The 13,638-nt window shown below is 47.5% G+C and overlaps 1 protein-coding gene across 1 annotated transcript; it reads left to right on the top strand.

Moving 5' to 3' along the window:
- Positions 1–12,489: 12,489 nt before the first annotated feature.
- On the top strand, positions 12,490–13,251 carry LOC132648481 (sentrin-specific protease 2-like; the record flags this gene model as incomplete). The annotated part of the gene is made up of 1 exon (XM_060370005.1): positions 12,490–13,251. A coding segment is annotated over one exon (762 nt), but the record flags the coding sequence as incomplete, so codon positions are not given.
- Positions 13,252–13,638: the final 387 nt, after the last annotated feature.

Raw genomic sequence — 13,638 nt, 5'->3', positions numbered from 1 at the left:
GGGAACGCGTCTCCGGAGCCCGCGCCGCGAGGGTCCTCTGCTGCCTCGGTCGCCCGGCGCCTGGGCTCGGTCTCCGCCGCCCACCGGCCGCTGCTGCCCCCTGGCGGCCGCGGCCACACGCGCACCCGGAGCCGAGCCCCCGCCCGGCGGCCGCCCAGCCCTCGGCGCGCACTCAACCCTGCGCTCACGGCGCCGGGAGGACGAATGCGGCTGCCGGGGCCCCTGGCACTTCGGCGAGGCGGGGCCCTGTCTCCCGAGGGGACCGCACTCCGGGCCGACCCTTTCCCCGCCCTCGCCCCGGTCCCGGCTCCAAGCTCGTCCGGGAAGATGGAGGCCCCTTGTGGCCAACCCGAGTGGGGCCCGCGCACCAGCGGTGACCGCCCTGGGCGGAGCTCACTGAGCCTTGCTCCTCCTGGGCTCCGCGCGGTGGTCTGCGCCCGGAGACTCCTCTGAACCTGGAGACAGACTTTCTTGCCGCCTTCTGTGTGGGCCCTCCACAGTTTTTTCCAGTGGAGGAAGTCCAGAGTTGGGTGTCGCCCTTAAAGAATCCAAGATGCTAGACCCCAGGAGGCAACTGAACATTGGACTGTGAAGGACCTGCCTGTCCAAAAGCACAAGAGGGCGAAGCTGTCCAGTTGAGGCAGGGAGGAAAACTGCCTGAGCACCATCGCCCTCTGGATCCCAGATGTAGCTCAGTACTAGGATGACAGGGAAAGAGCAGTATACTTGGCATTGGTCACACTTAGGTGTCGCTGGCTTTCATCCGGCTGTGTTTACCCTTTAGGACCTTTTCTGGCTCCTCTCAACCAGTGTATCAAATGCTGAGTGATATATAGCAAAGGCGTGTCTCATGCCAAAATGTTTTCACTGCAAGATCTATGGGTCGGAGAGACTTTTAGCCTGCTCCCTTGGTTGGTGAACAAACATAAGCCAAGAACCGGGAGTCGGCGTTAGGCAGCTGTCCTGAAGTATCTTAACCGTGTATTGCCTAAATAAAGAGTTGCAGGCTGTGGGAATAATAGTGTCATCCAAGTTCTGGACTTGGGGAGATGGATGGGAGGAAAAGCCGACTCTGTGCGTGAGGCAGGTTGGGGAATAAGGTGTTATAGAAAAACAGCTCTTCAACAATTGATTGTTAGTTTGCAGTGGTGGGGAATTAACCAAGGCCTCATACATGCAAGACTATCCCTGAGCCATCACCACCCCTCCTCCACCTCTCTACCCCACCTCCCACCCATCACTCTGCAGCCCCCTGTTCCTGCATTTAAAGGTTGAATAGTAAATACTTGGCCATCTATGTGAGAGGAAAATGCATTCCAGAGAAACGACAAATTTTACCCTCGGTTACTGCAAATAACTTTTCCAGAGATCCACTCAAAGTTTAGGTATAATAGAAGACAAAAAATACTTCACATTTTTAAACACATGAAGGTGCACTGAGCTGGCATTTTTTAACTTGCTAATTGCCTCAATTTAATTTTTAGCAATGTTCTGTTCCATATCAGAATAGGATGTAAGAGTAAGGCTCTTTTATTATGGACATCAGGTCTCATGTAGACCAGGCTGGCCTTGAACTTGTTTATTGAGACAAGATCTCATGGAGCCCAAGATGGCCCTAACTTTGCAAAGGAGGAAAGAATGACCTTGAACTCCTGATGCCTCTGTTTTTACCCACTAAATGGTGAGATTATAGGCAGATGCCTCCACAGCTGGTTTTCTGTAGTCCTGGGGAACAAACCCAGGCTTTGGGGCATTCTAGCTAAGCCCTCTGGCAGCTGAGCTCCAGCCCCAAAGGACTTTTTCTTCTGTGTACTGCACATGAGGTTAGACTGTGATTTTTTTGATGCGAGGAATTGGGGGGGCTAAGACTCACCGCTGAGCCCTCGGGGTCTGAAACTCAGTTCTGGGCTGCCCTGATGGCATGAGGATCTGACGAAGGAGCCAGTATACAGCGAAGCTCCAGAATGTCCAGTACAAGGGAGCCCTCCTGTGCCGTGCAGAGCACCGGGAGCCTTTTAAGCAGAGAAGTGCCATGAAGAGATTGGTGTCCTGTAATGATAACTGGCAGATAAAGGATGGGTCAGCCTGGGGAGAGCAAGAGCTGACAAAGGCAGCCTGAGGGGGTCACAATCAAAGTCACATTTAAGTGGGATTCATTTAAGTGGAACTGGAATTCTTCGTTTCATTTTTTTTTAAGGTAATGTGAATACCCCATTTTTTAAAAAGATTTATTTATCTATTATGCAGTATTCTGCCTGCATGTGTGCCAGCAGGCCAGAAGAGGGCACCAGATCTCACGCTAGATGGTTGTGAGCCACCATGTGATTGCTGGGAATTGAACTCAGTAACTTTAGAAAAGCAGCCAGTGCTCTTAAACTCTGAGCCATCTCTCTAGCCTGGACCTGGGATTCCTATCACCCATGGTGCTGTTGGTGTTTATTCCATATTTCTACCTGAGAAAAGCAATGTGAGAGAAGAGACTGAACTACTAGAGAGGAATTGTTGCCTGAGCCCAGAACAGAGTAGGAGGTACAGAGGGCTCAGGGATGAATCCTAGCTCTGCTGCTAAATAGTATATTAAAAAAAAATCACTACCTGCCTAGGCCTCAGTTTCCTCATCTTTAAAATGTGTTAGTTCTTAGATCCCTGGAATGGAATAAACTCTTATTGAGATGATTATTTTAAATTGCTTAACAGAAGGGCCTCTGGCTTAGGCCTTGTCTTAGTCACTCTTCTGTTGCTGTAAAGAGACACCATGACCAAGGCAGCTTACAAAAGAAAGCCTTTCCCCGGGGGCTTGCTCACAGGTTCGGAGGTTGAGTCCATGGCCACCACGGTGTCACACAGGGTGGCAGGCAGGCATGGGGATGGAGCGGGAGTGAGGGCTTCCATACTGAGACAGCAACCGAGAGACAAACAGAAAGAGGCCTAAACATTCAAACAGCAGAGCCTATGGGGACAAACTCAAACCACCTCGGGCCTATAGTTGAAGCATCTAGAGGCTAAGAAAGGAGGAGTGCTTCCTCCCGGGGATTGAGACCAGCATAGATACCGCAGGAAGCATCGGCCTAGAGCCTCAGCCAAAGCAGCCGAGCAGTTTCTACACACCAACTGCATTTGATCATCGCTATAATCTGTGCCTCTTACTGTTCCTGTTGAGAGAGATGCTGTGTGGCTCAGCTGCCCTCAAACTCATGGTGCCTCCTCTCCTCGACCACCACACTCAGCTTCAACAGACTTTAACAGGAAACATTTTAAAAATGAGAGACAATGCCTTACACACGCTTGATTTCACCAGGGTCTCTGTAATGCAAACTTACCTGGAAGTTGTGATAAGGTATCCCGTGAGAAAGAGTACAAGAGATAACGGGTTTTATTCTGAATTCCAGTCCATCCTGGGGAAGGGATTTCAGGGGGAACCTGGGGTATTTTGTTTGATCTTGAGAGAATTAAATGCTCATAGTCAGTTTTGCTTAGCTTTTTATTCAGTCCAGGAGCCCAGCCTATGGAATAGAGCCCCATACAAGGTTAAGGTGGGTTTTCCCATGTAGGTAATCCTTCACAGGCGTGCCTACAGGTTTGTCTCTGGATGCCTCTGGACCCCCACAAGTTGACAACATTAACTACCACTGTGTTCACTCAGCAATCAATATGACATGTTGAGTGTTTGTGGCTTAACATTTCCAAGTTGGGAATTAATCGCTAAAAGAGAGCATTTTGCACACATTCTCACAAGAACCCCACAAGATGACACCAATATTGCCCTAATATTAATATAATGGAATCTGGAGGCTAAAGATTCTGTAAATCAGACATAACGAGAATGTAATCCCAACACACATCTTCCTGCCCCCAGACTGACTCTTCTTTCCCTCTGTCTGCTGTTTCCTGTGGACCTGTAATTCCTTGCCACTGGGAAGCAGGTTCACACACGCAAGATGAGCACTTCTGATCACGGCTTTATACCAATGGATCTTGTTCCTCACCTGGCCTTCAGTGCCATCATCTTTCTCAGACTTAAGAACCAAACCGACTCCCAAATTTGAAAATGGTGGACAGCTAAAGTCTGGGCCACCTGAAGGCTGGTTCCCCCATCAGTCCTGTGTGACTTGGCTCCACCTTGTGGTGGCTGTTTTCTTAGCCCTCTGCTCCTCTCTATCGCCTCCTAATTCACATCTTTTCACTCTTCAGAGGTATGTGATGAGAACCTTGCCTGCTGGTGAGATTCCAGCCCTCTCTGGATAGTCCAAGTTTCCAGAAGCAGAGCTTCCTGTCCCATGTGACCCTTTACCCTTGGTGGAAGTAGGGGTATTCACCAGGGCCTGTGGCCAAACAGTGTCACTTACAGAAGCATTGCTTGCTTCAGTGCCGAGTAATTGAATGGTGTCAGTGTGTGTGTGTGTATGTGTGTGTGTCTGTGTGTGCACTTGCATGTGTATATATGCATCTATACATGTGAAGGAAATAGGCTGACATCACGTGATCCTCAGCCCCTTTCCACCTCAGCTCTTGAGTCAGGGTCTCCCTCCTAACCTGGGGTGCACCCATTTGGCAAGGTTGATTAGGCAGTGGGGCCCAGGTATTCTCCTGCCGCCTTCCTAGCTGGGAGCCTACAGACTCACCCCATCACACTGAGGACTTTTTACATTTGCTGGAGATCCAAACTCACTCTTTCACGGTGGGTGCTTGACCAACTGACCCATCCTCCCAGACTCTGAAACAAATTTTAAAATAGCAAATGGAAATGCACCTTTGGCGCCAAGTTCACATAGTTTTTAGCTATAATTCTGGCCTTAATGAATTTCCTGTCTGATGGGCCGTCCTGGGACACCCCTCAAATGAAAGGGTACATTCTTGTGCCCCCAAGGGGACTGGTTACAAATGAAGCAGGGGAAGCCAGCATGCTCCCTTGTGTTTAGGGATCACTCTGGAGCATCACAGCACACATCAGACTCTCAACACACGTCCAGCACTGTCTGGACTCCCAGTGACCCCTGACCTCACAAAGTGCTTGCACTTACACGTTCAGTGATAGTGTTTGGGATCCAGTCCTGGGACACTTCATAACCAACATCAGAGCACTTTAGAGTCTGTCTGAAACTCAGACACACCACTTCACACTTAAGACAACACTTCTCAGGACCAATGCGCATATGGGGTACAGGGAGATCTCGTCCTTCTTCGGAGGAAAGCCTGAGATGCTGAAGTTCCAGTAAGCTCTGAGGAGGTGTGCTAAGAAGGCCATTCTGAGGAGCAAAGACACCATAAGTTCCAAATATTGACTGGGAAAAAATTCTCCAGGTGAGTCTACTCATGTGAAGCTCAGAACCAAAGCACATCAAGAGAGTAACCTTATAAAAGTTTTACTGCCTGAGTGCCAGTGACTGTGCTGACAAGACATTTTTCATTGAACGCATCTCTAAAAACTAATTGTTTCTTCAGTACACTTTTGTCTTCACCTACTCACCTGCAAGAGCATCGGGCTTGTACTCAGGTCCATTTGTTTCCATGCTGCACGAGTCACAGTTCAATTACAATGGATTGGCCTTCTTTCTGCTCATCTCGGTAATTCTGAACACCTACCCCAACCAGCCTCTCATTAGGACAACTGTTTTTTGCTCTTAGAATCCTACTTTGGTTCCCCATGTGTCTGATGCACAGTGTAGTCAGAATATGAATATTCCAGGAGCCTATACCGATGAAAATATTAAATCCCATCCCTTATTTTAACAAGATGGTATTAGCACTCCAAGGAACGCAGCAAGAGTTTGGCCAGACACGAAAGGTTAGCTGCAACTCAACAATCAGGGTGAAAGGTGGGAGAGTAAGTATTCAGAGCAAAGCTTGACAAAAAGATCTCTTAGCAGCTACAGATCTCTGCCCATATTCTAGAAGGCAAAGGTCAGGCTCTCTTTTTCTTACACTTCAGTAGAAGGTATTGAGAGGGTGCCTGTTTTTCTAGCCTCTTCCCTAGAGACACAGGCTGTGGCGTTAGTCTTGACTTGTTGATAGATATGTGCCCAGGGAGAACAGTCTAGGGTTGGTGAATGGCGCATAACCTCCCCCTGAACCCCAGAAAAAGAAGCCCCAAACTAACTGGGCACTGTGTACCCTCACTTGTACAGGCCACTGCCACTTTTGACAGCATGTTTCCTTCTGATTGATACTATCACTTAGCTTTTGAGGAAAGTAATGTTTGCATGGCTTTAGCTCCTTCTTGAGGAAGAGGCCAAGAACCTGAAAACCCTCGGCCTGGCACCCCAAGCACCAGCAGCATTCCTATCGACTGAGTTGCTCCAGGTGTCACACACCACACAGGCCATCAGAAGTGGTTAGTGACAGGGAGACAGAATGCTTGGTCTAAACCCTCCTTTCTGTCATATTCAGTCATGATCATTTCCATCATAAAAGAATGGACAGACATAGAATATATTTGCATACTATGCTTTGGAAATGGATTTGTGGTGGGTCCTAGAGGGAAAATTGAGTCCCCAATGTAAATTAATAGGATGGAGACATGCTTGATTCTCATATGTAATTCCAGAGCTCAGGAAGGGTGTGGTAGAGGGATTGCCTGGGTTAGGGGCTATACTAGGCTACTGTATTAGTTGGGGTTCAGTGAAGAAACAGAACTAATAGAATGAATATGTACAGGAAAGTGTAAAAGGGATTTATTATGGTGGCTTACAGGCTGTGGCCTGACTATTCCAACAATGGCTGTCTCCAAAGGAGTGTCCAAGAGGCTAATAGTTGTTTGGTTAACAAGGCTGGATGTCTCAGCAGGTCTTCAGCACGTTCTGGAATCCTGGAAGAAGTAGGCTCTAATGCCAGTGAAGAAGTGGACTTGCCAGTGAGAGTGAGGGCAAGCAGGCAAGGAGAGAGCTTCCTGCTTTCACCTCCTTTGTGTGGGCTGCCACCATAAGGAGTGGCCAGATTAAAGGTGGGTCTGTACTCTTCGAGTGATTCAATTAAGAAAAGTCCCTTACAGGTGTACCCAGAACCTTGGCTTTTGTTCATTCCAGATGTAGCCAAGTTGACAACCAAGAATAGCTATGGGAGCTACACAGTGAAACTGTCTAAAAAGGGAGAAACTGTGGAAGAAACTGAATTTTTATTTTGACTGTGGTTTTGGGAGACTGGCCCTTTAGAGGAGGTCCTGGGCTATAGTCCCTATGCTTAAACTAGGCTGTTTTGTTGTTTTGGTTTTTGTTTTGAATACGGGAAGTCACGATGAGACGGAAGAGATGTTGCCTACGTTAACATACTTTAATTTTTTTTTATTATATGTGTATGGGTGTTTTGACTGCATGTATATGTGTGCAGCATTTGTATGCCTGGTGACAGCCGTAACAGGGCGCTGGAAGCTGGTCTCCTGGAAGCTGTGATGCACCATGTGGATTCTGGGACTCCAGTGTGGGTCTCAGAGTGTTTTCCACTACACGGCCATTTTCTAGCTACTTTTGTAATGAATACAATAGATATAAGAGAAGTAACGGGGCCAGAAGATATTTCACATTGATGGTACAAGACAGAAAAAAAAAAAAAAAAAGATAAAGAAAAAGGGCAGGTACAGATAAAGCTGGGATTACAAGCACCAGGTGGCCTTGCCCCTCTCTCATGCCTTCCTAACTCTTTGTTTCATTGTTGCTGCACAGCAGGCCTGGGGCCAGCAGGATTGTCCACTGGGTAATAGTGCTGGTCAGGTGAGCCTATGAACCTGAGATGTAGTCTTGGGATCCATCATGCAATGAGGCTCAGCTTCTAAAGTTTGTCCTCTGGCCTCCACAAATACACAATGGGACACATTCATGCACTCATACATGTATGCACACACACACACGCACACACACACACACTGTCCACACCTATGCTCTCTACAAACATACTCTGTCCACACACATACTCTCTCTCTTGCTAAATGATAATTTAAAATAGAAAAACTTAGAACTAAACAAGCTTGTAGAATTGTGGTGTGTCCACCAGGAAAAACTGCTTGGACACAGGGTTCAAGCTGACAGAAAATATTAGTGAGCTGGCAACTACACTGAGCACTCAGGATCCTAGGGAAGCCCTCAGCTTTTCTCAAAGTGAGCTTTTAAGCACAAAACCCATAACCTGTGTCTGAGGTCTGTCTTCCCCTCCTTTTGCTCGCATCCCAGACTTGGGAAACCATCATTGTATTCTTCTCTTCCATGAACCAGAGATTTTCAGATTATATTATCTCACAGAGGTGAGATAATACAACATTTATCAGGTTTATTTCACTTGACATACCTTATCCATGTTCAGCCATAATTTTTCTTCATATGAAAATTCTTCCATTGTGTGCATGTTATGTATGATGAGTAATCTTGGGTTGTCAACTTGATCACATCTGGAATCAACTAATTCAAGCACCTGGGCACATCTGTCAGGAATGTTCTTTTATTTTGTTTTTTATTTTATTTTTTATTTTAGAACCTTCTTTTTCTTTTTCTTATTCTTTTTTTTTAACTTTCTAAAAAGATTTTCGATATTATAATATAATTACATTTCTCCCTTCCCTTTCCTCCCTCCACACCCTGGCATTTCCCCTCCCTACTCTGCCTCAGATCCATGGCCTCCTCTCCTTTCATTAATTGTTATGGCATTGCAAATATGTATATCAGTATGCATATTCCCAAATATAACCTGCTAAGTCCATAAAACCTTGCTGGTGTGAGGAGCTTCCCTGAGGCTCTTCTGCACTGGGCATCTAATCGGTGTGCCCTCCATGAAGCTGGCCCCCTTCAGACAGGATTTTCCTGGACTGGGTCATTTGAGAGGGATCTTTTGGGGTCAGATGACCCACCCTAAATTTGGGCCACACCTTCCAGTGGAAGCCTGGATAAAAGATCCTGGAAGGGAGTCTTTGCCTTTTGTCCACTCACCCTCCCTTTCTGTGGCAAGTTCATCCATCGTGCTGCTGAGGCATTTCTTCACTGGCATTACAGCCTACTTCTTTGGGATTTCAACATATACTGAGGATCAGCTTAGACAGCCAGCTTTGTAGACTGAACAAACTATGGGGATCTTGAAGGTGGTAGGGATTAAACCGTGGCCTTTGTTTATGCATGGAATACGCTCAGTAATTGCTGATCTACAACCTCCCTTCCTATATCCTGTATTTTATCATTCCGGGCTCTTTGTATCCAAGGTTGAGTGTGAATGGCCCACGCTGCTTAAGATGACCTTGAACTTGTGGTTCTCCTGCCTCTGCTTCCAGAGCGCTAGAAGAAGAGGCGTGCCCCAACACATGCAGTTGTGTGTGGTCTGGGAAGCAAACCCAGGGTTCTTATTTGCTGGGCCAAGAGTTCCATCAAGTGAGCTCCACTCCACTCCAGCACAGCTCTGCTGCCCCACAACTCAGCCCACACATGCTGACTTCTTTGAGAGAGCCTGCACACAGGCACACACACACATATGCACACAAGTACACACGTGAACACAGACAAACACACACCAGAAGCTACAGAAAGAAAGAACATAAGGTTAAATGTCAAAAATGTCAAACTGTGTCCAGAACATGAAGTGGGGTTTGTAAAGGCAGCTGTGAAGGCCATTCTTGACAGTCAACTGGATTCCAGTTATCTGGTATTATGTAAAACCCCAAAATGAAAAGGCACACCTGTGAGGGATTCCTTGCTTAATTTTAATCCTCATCTTTGAACAGGGAAGCCGTGCCTCTAATCCAGGCCACACCTTCCGCTAGAAGCCTGTATAAAAGGTGCTGGAACTAGGGAGCATTTGCTATTTGCCTGTTACTGCCTCGCTGAGAAGAAGTCCATTCATTCACTGTCCTTGCGGTCTACTTGTGTAGAATTCTGGCCTTTACTGAAGACCAGCTGAGACATCCACACTCATGGACTGAAAAACTACTGGACTTTTGGACCTTCCATTCATAGGCAGCCATCTCTGGACTAGCTGGACTTCAGCCTGTAAGTCATCTATCTAAACTCATCTATCTATCTATCTATCTATCTATCTATCTATCTATCTATCTATCTATCTATCTATCTATCTATCTATCGTGTGTGTGTGTGTGTGTGTGTGTGTGTGTGTTCTGTTACTCTCGAGAACCCTGACTAAGCCTGCCAGCCTTGTAAACAAGGGGAGCCCAGTTGTCCAGATTCTTTGGTTCTGCCCCTGCGGTTCTCTGCTCTGAGATGCTCCTTTGGGTCAGAGAGGAAGGCAGGAAAGAGCTGAGAGGCGCGCTCTTCTCTGTGGTTTCTCTCTGCCCTCTTGTGGCCGTGGCCTGAATTTGCAGGGTGAGAGGCACAGCCATTCCACAGTGATCCACTAGGATAAAAGGCCACTGTCTTTGCTCACCTTTCAGAGTTTATTGCAGTTCGGTCATTTATTTGTGTTGGGGGTGCGGCCACTGCTGGCTTGCCACAGCACATGTGGAGGTCGGAGAATAATTCGGGTGACTGGGTTCTGTCTTTTTATCTTGTGTGACTCAGGAATTGCCCTGTACTGGTCAGAGTTGCCAGGGAGCAGCTAACCAGGCTGAGCCATCTCATTGTTCCTCCGTTCTGTTTGGCAACGATCCAATCAAATATAATCTACAAAGCTTCACCACTGTTCAATCACATGTTATATGAGTTTTATTGAGATATGGTTATGTATCTAGATTTTGGGGAGTGAGAAAAGCAGCTACAAGCAGGTTTAAACACATGGCTTGGTCTCCGTCTTTCAAGGTTTAAGGACATAGAAGCTTCTCAAACTATTTCTAAAAGCTTTTACAAGGGATAACTATCTTTTCATTTATTACATTTTTTTCTAATTTTGTTTTGTACATTTTAGCAAAGATTTTTACTTAGTTCTCTGGTACACTGTTTTTCTGGGGAAAAAAAGAGAAATTGGCTTAGTACAAATCCTAGCTTTTATTTTTGTAAGATTTATTTTTAATGTGTATGAGTGTTTTACTTTCACATATGTAAGAGCAGTGTGTGTGTGTGTGTATGCATGCGTTTCCTGCTTAAAGCCAGAAGAGAGTGTCAGCTCCCCTGGCATTGGAGTTACAGCTGATTGTAAACTGCAAAGACAGGGCTAGGAATCAAACTGTGGTCTTCTAGAAAAGCATCACTCTTTACCACGGAGCCATATCTGCTGAGTCATCCTAAAAAGATCTCTCCAGCCAGGCAGTGGTGCTGCCGCTTTTAATCCCAGCACTTGGGGGTTTTTACATTTATTTATTCATGATATGTGCTGAACTTCTGCTCCTCTGAGTTCTTACTGATCTTGGGTTTGCTTCAGCCAGCAGGAGTTCCAACAGGAATTCCAGGAATGAAAACAAGCTTTAAGACCCTAGACCTGGTAGATGGTGGGCAGGGCCTCCATTCACCAATGAATGTTGCCCTGGTGCATAAAACCACATCATAACCAGCTTGTGGAAACTGGCCTTCCAGAGCCTTGGTGACAGTGGAGGGAGGCAAACAGTAGTCTTGCTTCTAACGTGTGTTGACTGCTGTCTTTGGCTGAAAGTCTCTGACACTCATTGTGATTTCCACAATTTCAGGTTCTACAGAGGCTCCTTGTGCCCTAGAGGGATCCTTCTCCCTCGGTAGGGAAAAAACAAAACGCAGAGTCGGAACTCCACAGACCTTTCTATAGGGGGACTGAGGAAATGCCACCGGAAAGACAAGATTAGAGAAGATCAGCTATGTGAGAAGTGTTCTTTGACACTGCCACCTCCTTCTGTCTTCCTGGCCTAACTGACCCCAGCGCCAAAAGAAACCTGTGCTCTTCCCCTGTGGTTTCTGACCTTGAACCACCATGTCTGGTGTGGATAAGACATCTCCCAGTAGACTAAGGGACCCTTCAGCCATCAAGGGGACAACCCAAGAACTCCCACAGAACGCCCAGCTGACCTGCACTTTGACTTGGACAACAGAAAGCTGTGTCTCGGCCGGCAGCCAACACCTGAGCAAAGACAATCCGAGTAGTCCCTCTATAAGGCAGCCTTGCAAGCAGGGTAAAACAATGAGCCCTGAACAGCCAGAGAAAGGCCAGAAGAGGAAATGCCAAGAAGAGGAAGAGGATGATGTGTGTTCCGAAGAGCCAGTCCAGTCCTGGAAGAAGCTGAAACAGGAACAGCATGAAATAGAGCTTGGGGATGAAGAGCCTGACAAGAGCCGAATATGGACACCCCAGGAAAAGGTTCCGTTACAGCTAATGGCCCCAGAGTGTGCCAAAGGCCCTGAGGAAGAGGCTGTGACTGAGGAGTCTGTGGGTGGAGGCCAGGGTCTGAAACCCCCCCACATCAACAGGGAGGAAGAAGTTCAGAAACACCACAATGAAAAGTGCCCAGGGCTGTTGGAACTCCTCCAACCTGATGTCCCTGTGAGCTCTGGCCCTCACGGCACTCACACAAGCACCATGGACACCTCCAAGACTATCAAAGGTTGTGCTGAAGGGCAGAATCATGAATCGGAAACACCTCATATCTGCACAGACAGTGTCAGCAATGGCATGCCCAAAAGCAAAGTGTCAACACCTGAGGTCAAGAAAAAGGCTCTTGAAGACCAAGAGAAGGGCAGAGGGCTGGACCGTGGTCCTGATGTCACAGTGGACATGGAGAAAGAAATCAGCAGTGCGCTAGGCCCTGGGTCAAAAGATGAGATCTTGAGCTCTGCCTTCAAACTGCAAATGACTCGAGGAGACCTGTGGACCCTAAGGAACACCCAGTGGCTCAACGACAAAGTCATCAATTTTTACATGAATCTTCTCATGGAAAGAAATCAAAGTCAAGGCTACCCGGCACTTCACGCATTTAATACCTTCTTTTACACCAAGTTAAAGTCTGGTGGCTACAGGTCAGTCAGAAGATGGACCCGGGCAGTAAACATCTTTGCCAAGGAACTTCTCCTGGTCCCAGTTCACCTGGGCATGCACTGGAGCCTGGTGGTCACAGACCTAAGAAAGAAGAGTATTGTCTACCTGGACTCCTTGGGACAGAAGAGACCCGACATCCTTGAGCTGCTTTTCTCCTATCTGAGGGAGGAGAGCAAAGCGAGAAGGAACAGCGACCTGAGCCCTGCAGAGTGGAAGCAACACAGCATGTCGGCAGAGGAGATTCCTCAGCAGCTGAACGGGGGCGACTGCGGCGTGTTCGCCTGTAAATATGCAGATTACATTTCCAGGGGCCAGCCCATCACCTTCTCCCAGCAGCACATGCCTCTGTTCAGGAAGAAGATGGTGTGGGAGATCCTGCACCAGCGCTTACTGTAGCAGCGCCCCCTGGCGTCCACTGCGAGGCAGCTGCTCCAAGCTCTTTCCCAGGTGAGGCTAAGGACTGCAGGTACTGGGTGTGGAAGAGCCTTGAACAAGTTCTGAGTGTAAAGACTGAGGTTAGGACAGCCGCGGCTGCACAGAGAAACCCTGTCGGGACAGAAACAACAACAACAGAAGACACGTGTGCCCACCGAAAGTCAGAAACTATCCGGACTGCACAGCGCATGCTCACAAGCACGCGGCTTTCGAGATTTATCTGTGACTGAGGTCGATGCTGGATTGAATTTTGCTGTTCTTGTTCACAAGTTTTAGCTAACTGGCAGTGGACGGCTTCCGGTGCTTTTCGGCCTTTCGTTCTGGACTGCTTGTTTGCATTAGTTATTT

Source organism: Meriones unguiculatus, chromosome 17 (genome assembly GCF_030254825.1).
Source record: "Meriones unguiculatus strain TT.TT164.6M chromosome 17, Bangor_MerUng_6.1, whole genome shotgun sequence".
NCBI classification, from domain to species: domain Eukaryota; kingdom Metazoa; phylum Chordata; class Mammalia; order Rodentia; family Muridae; genus Meriones; species Meriones unguiculatus.
This window is presented reverse-complemented; position numbering and strand designations above follow the sequence as displayed.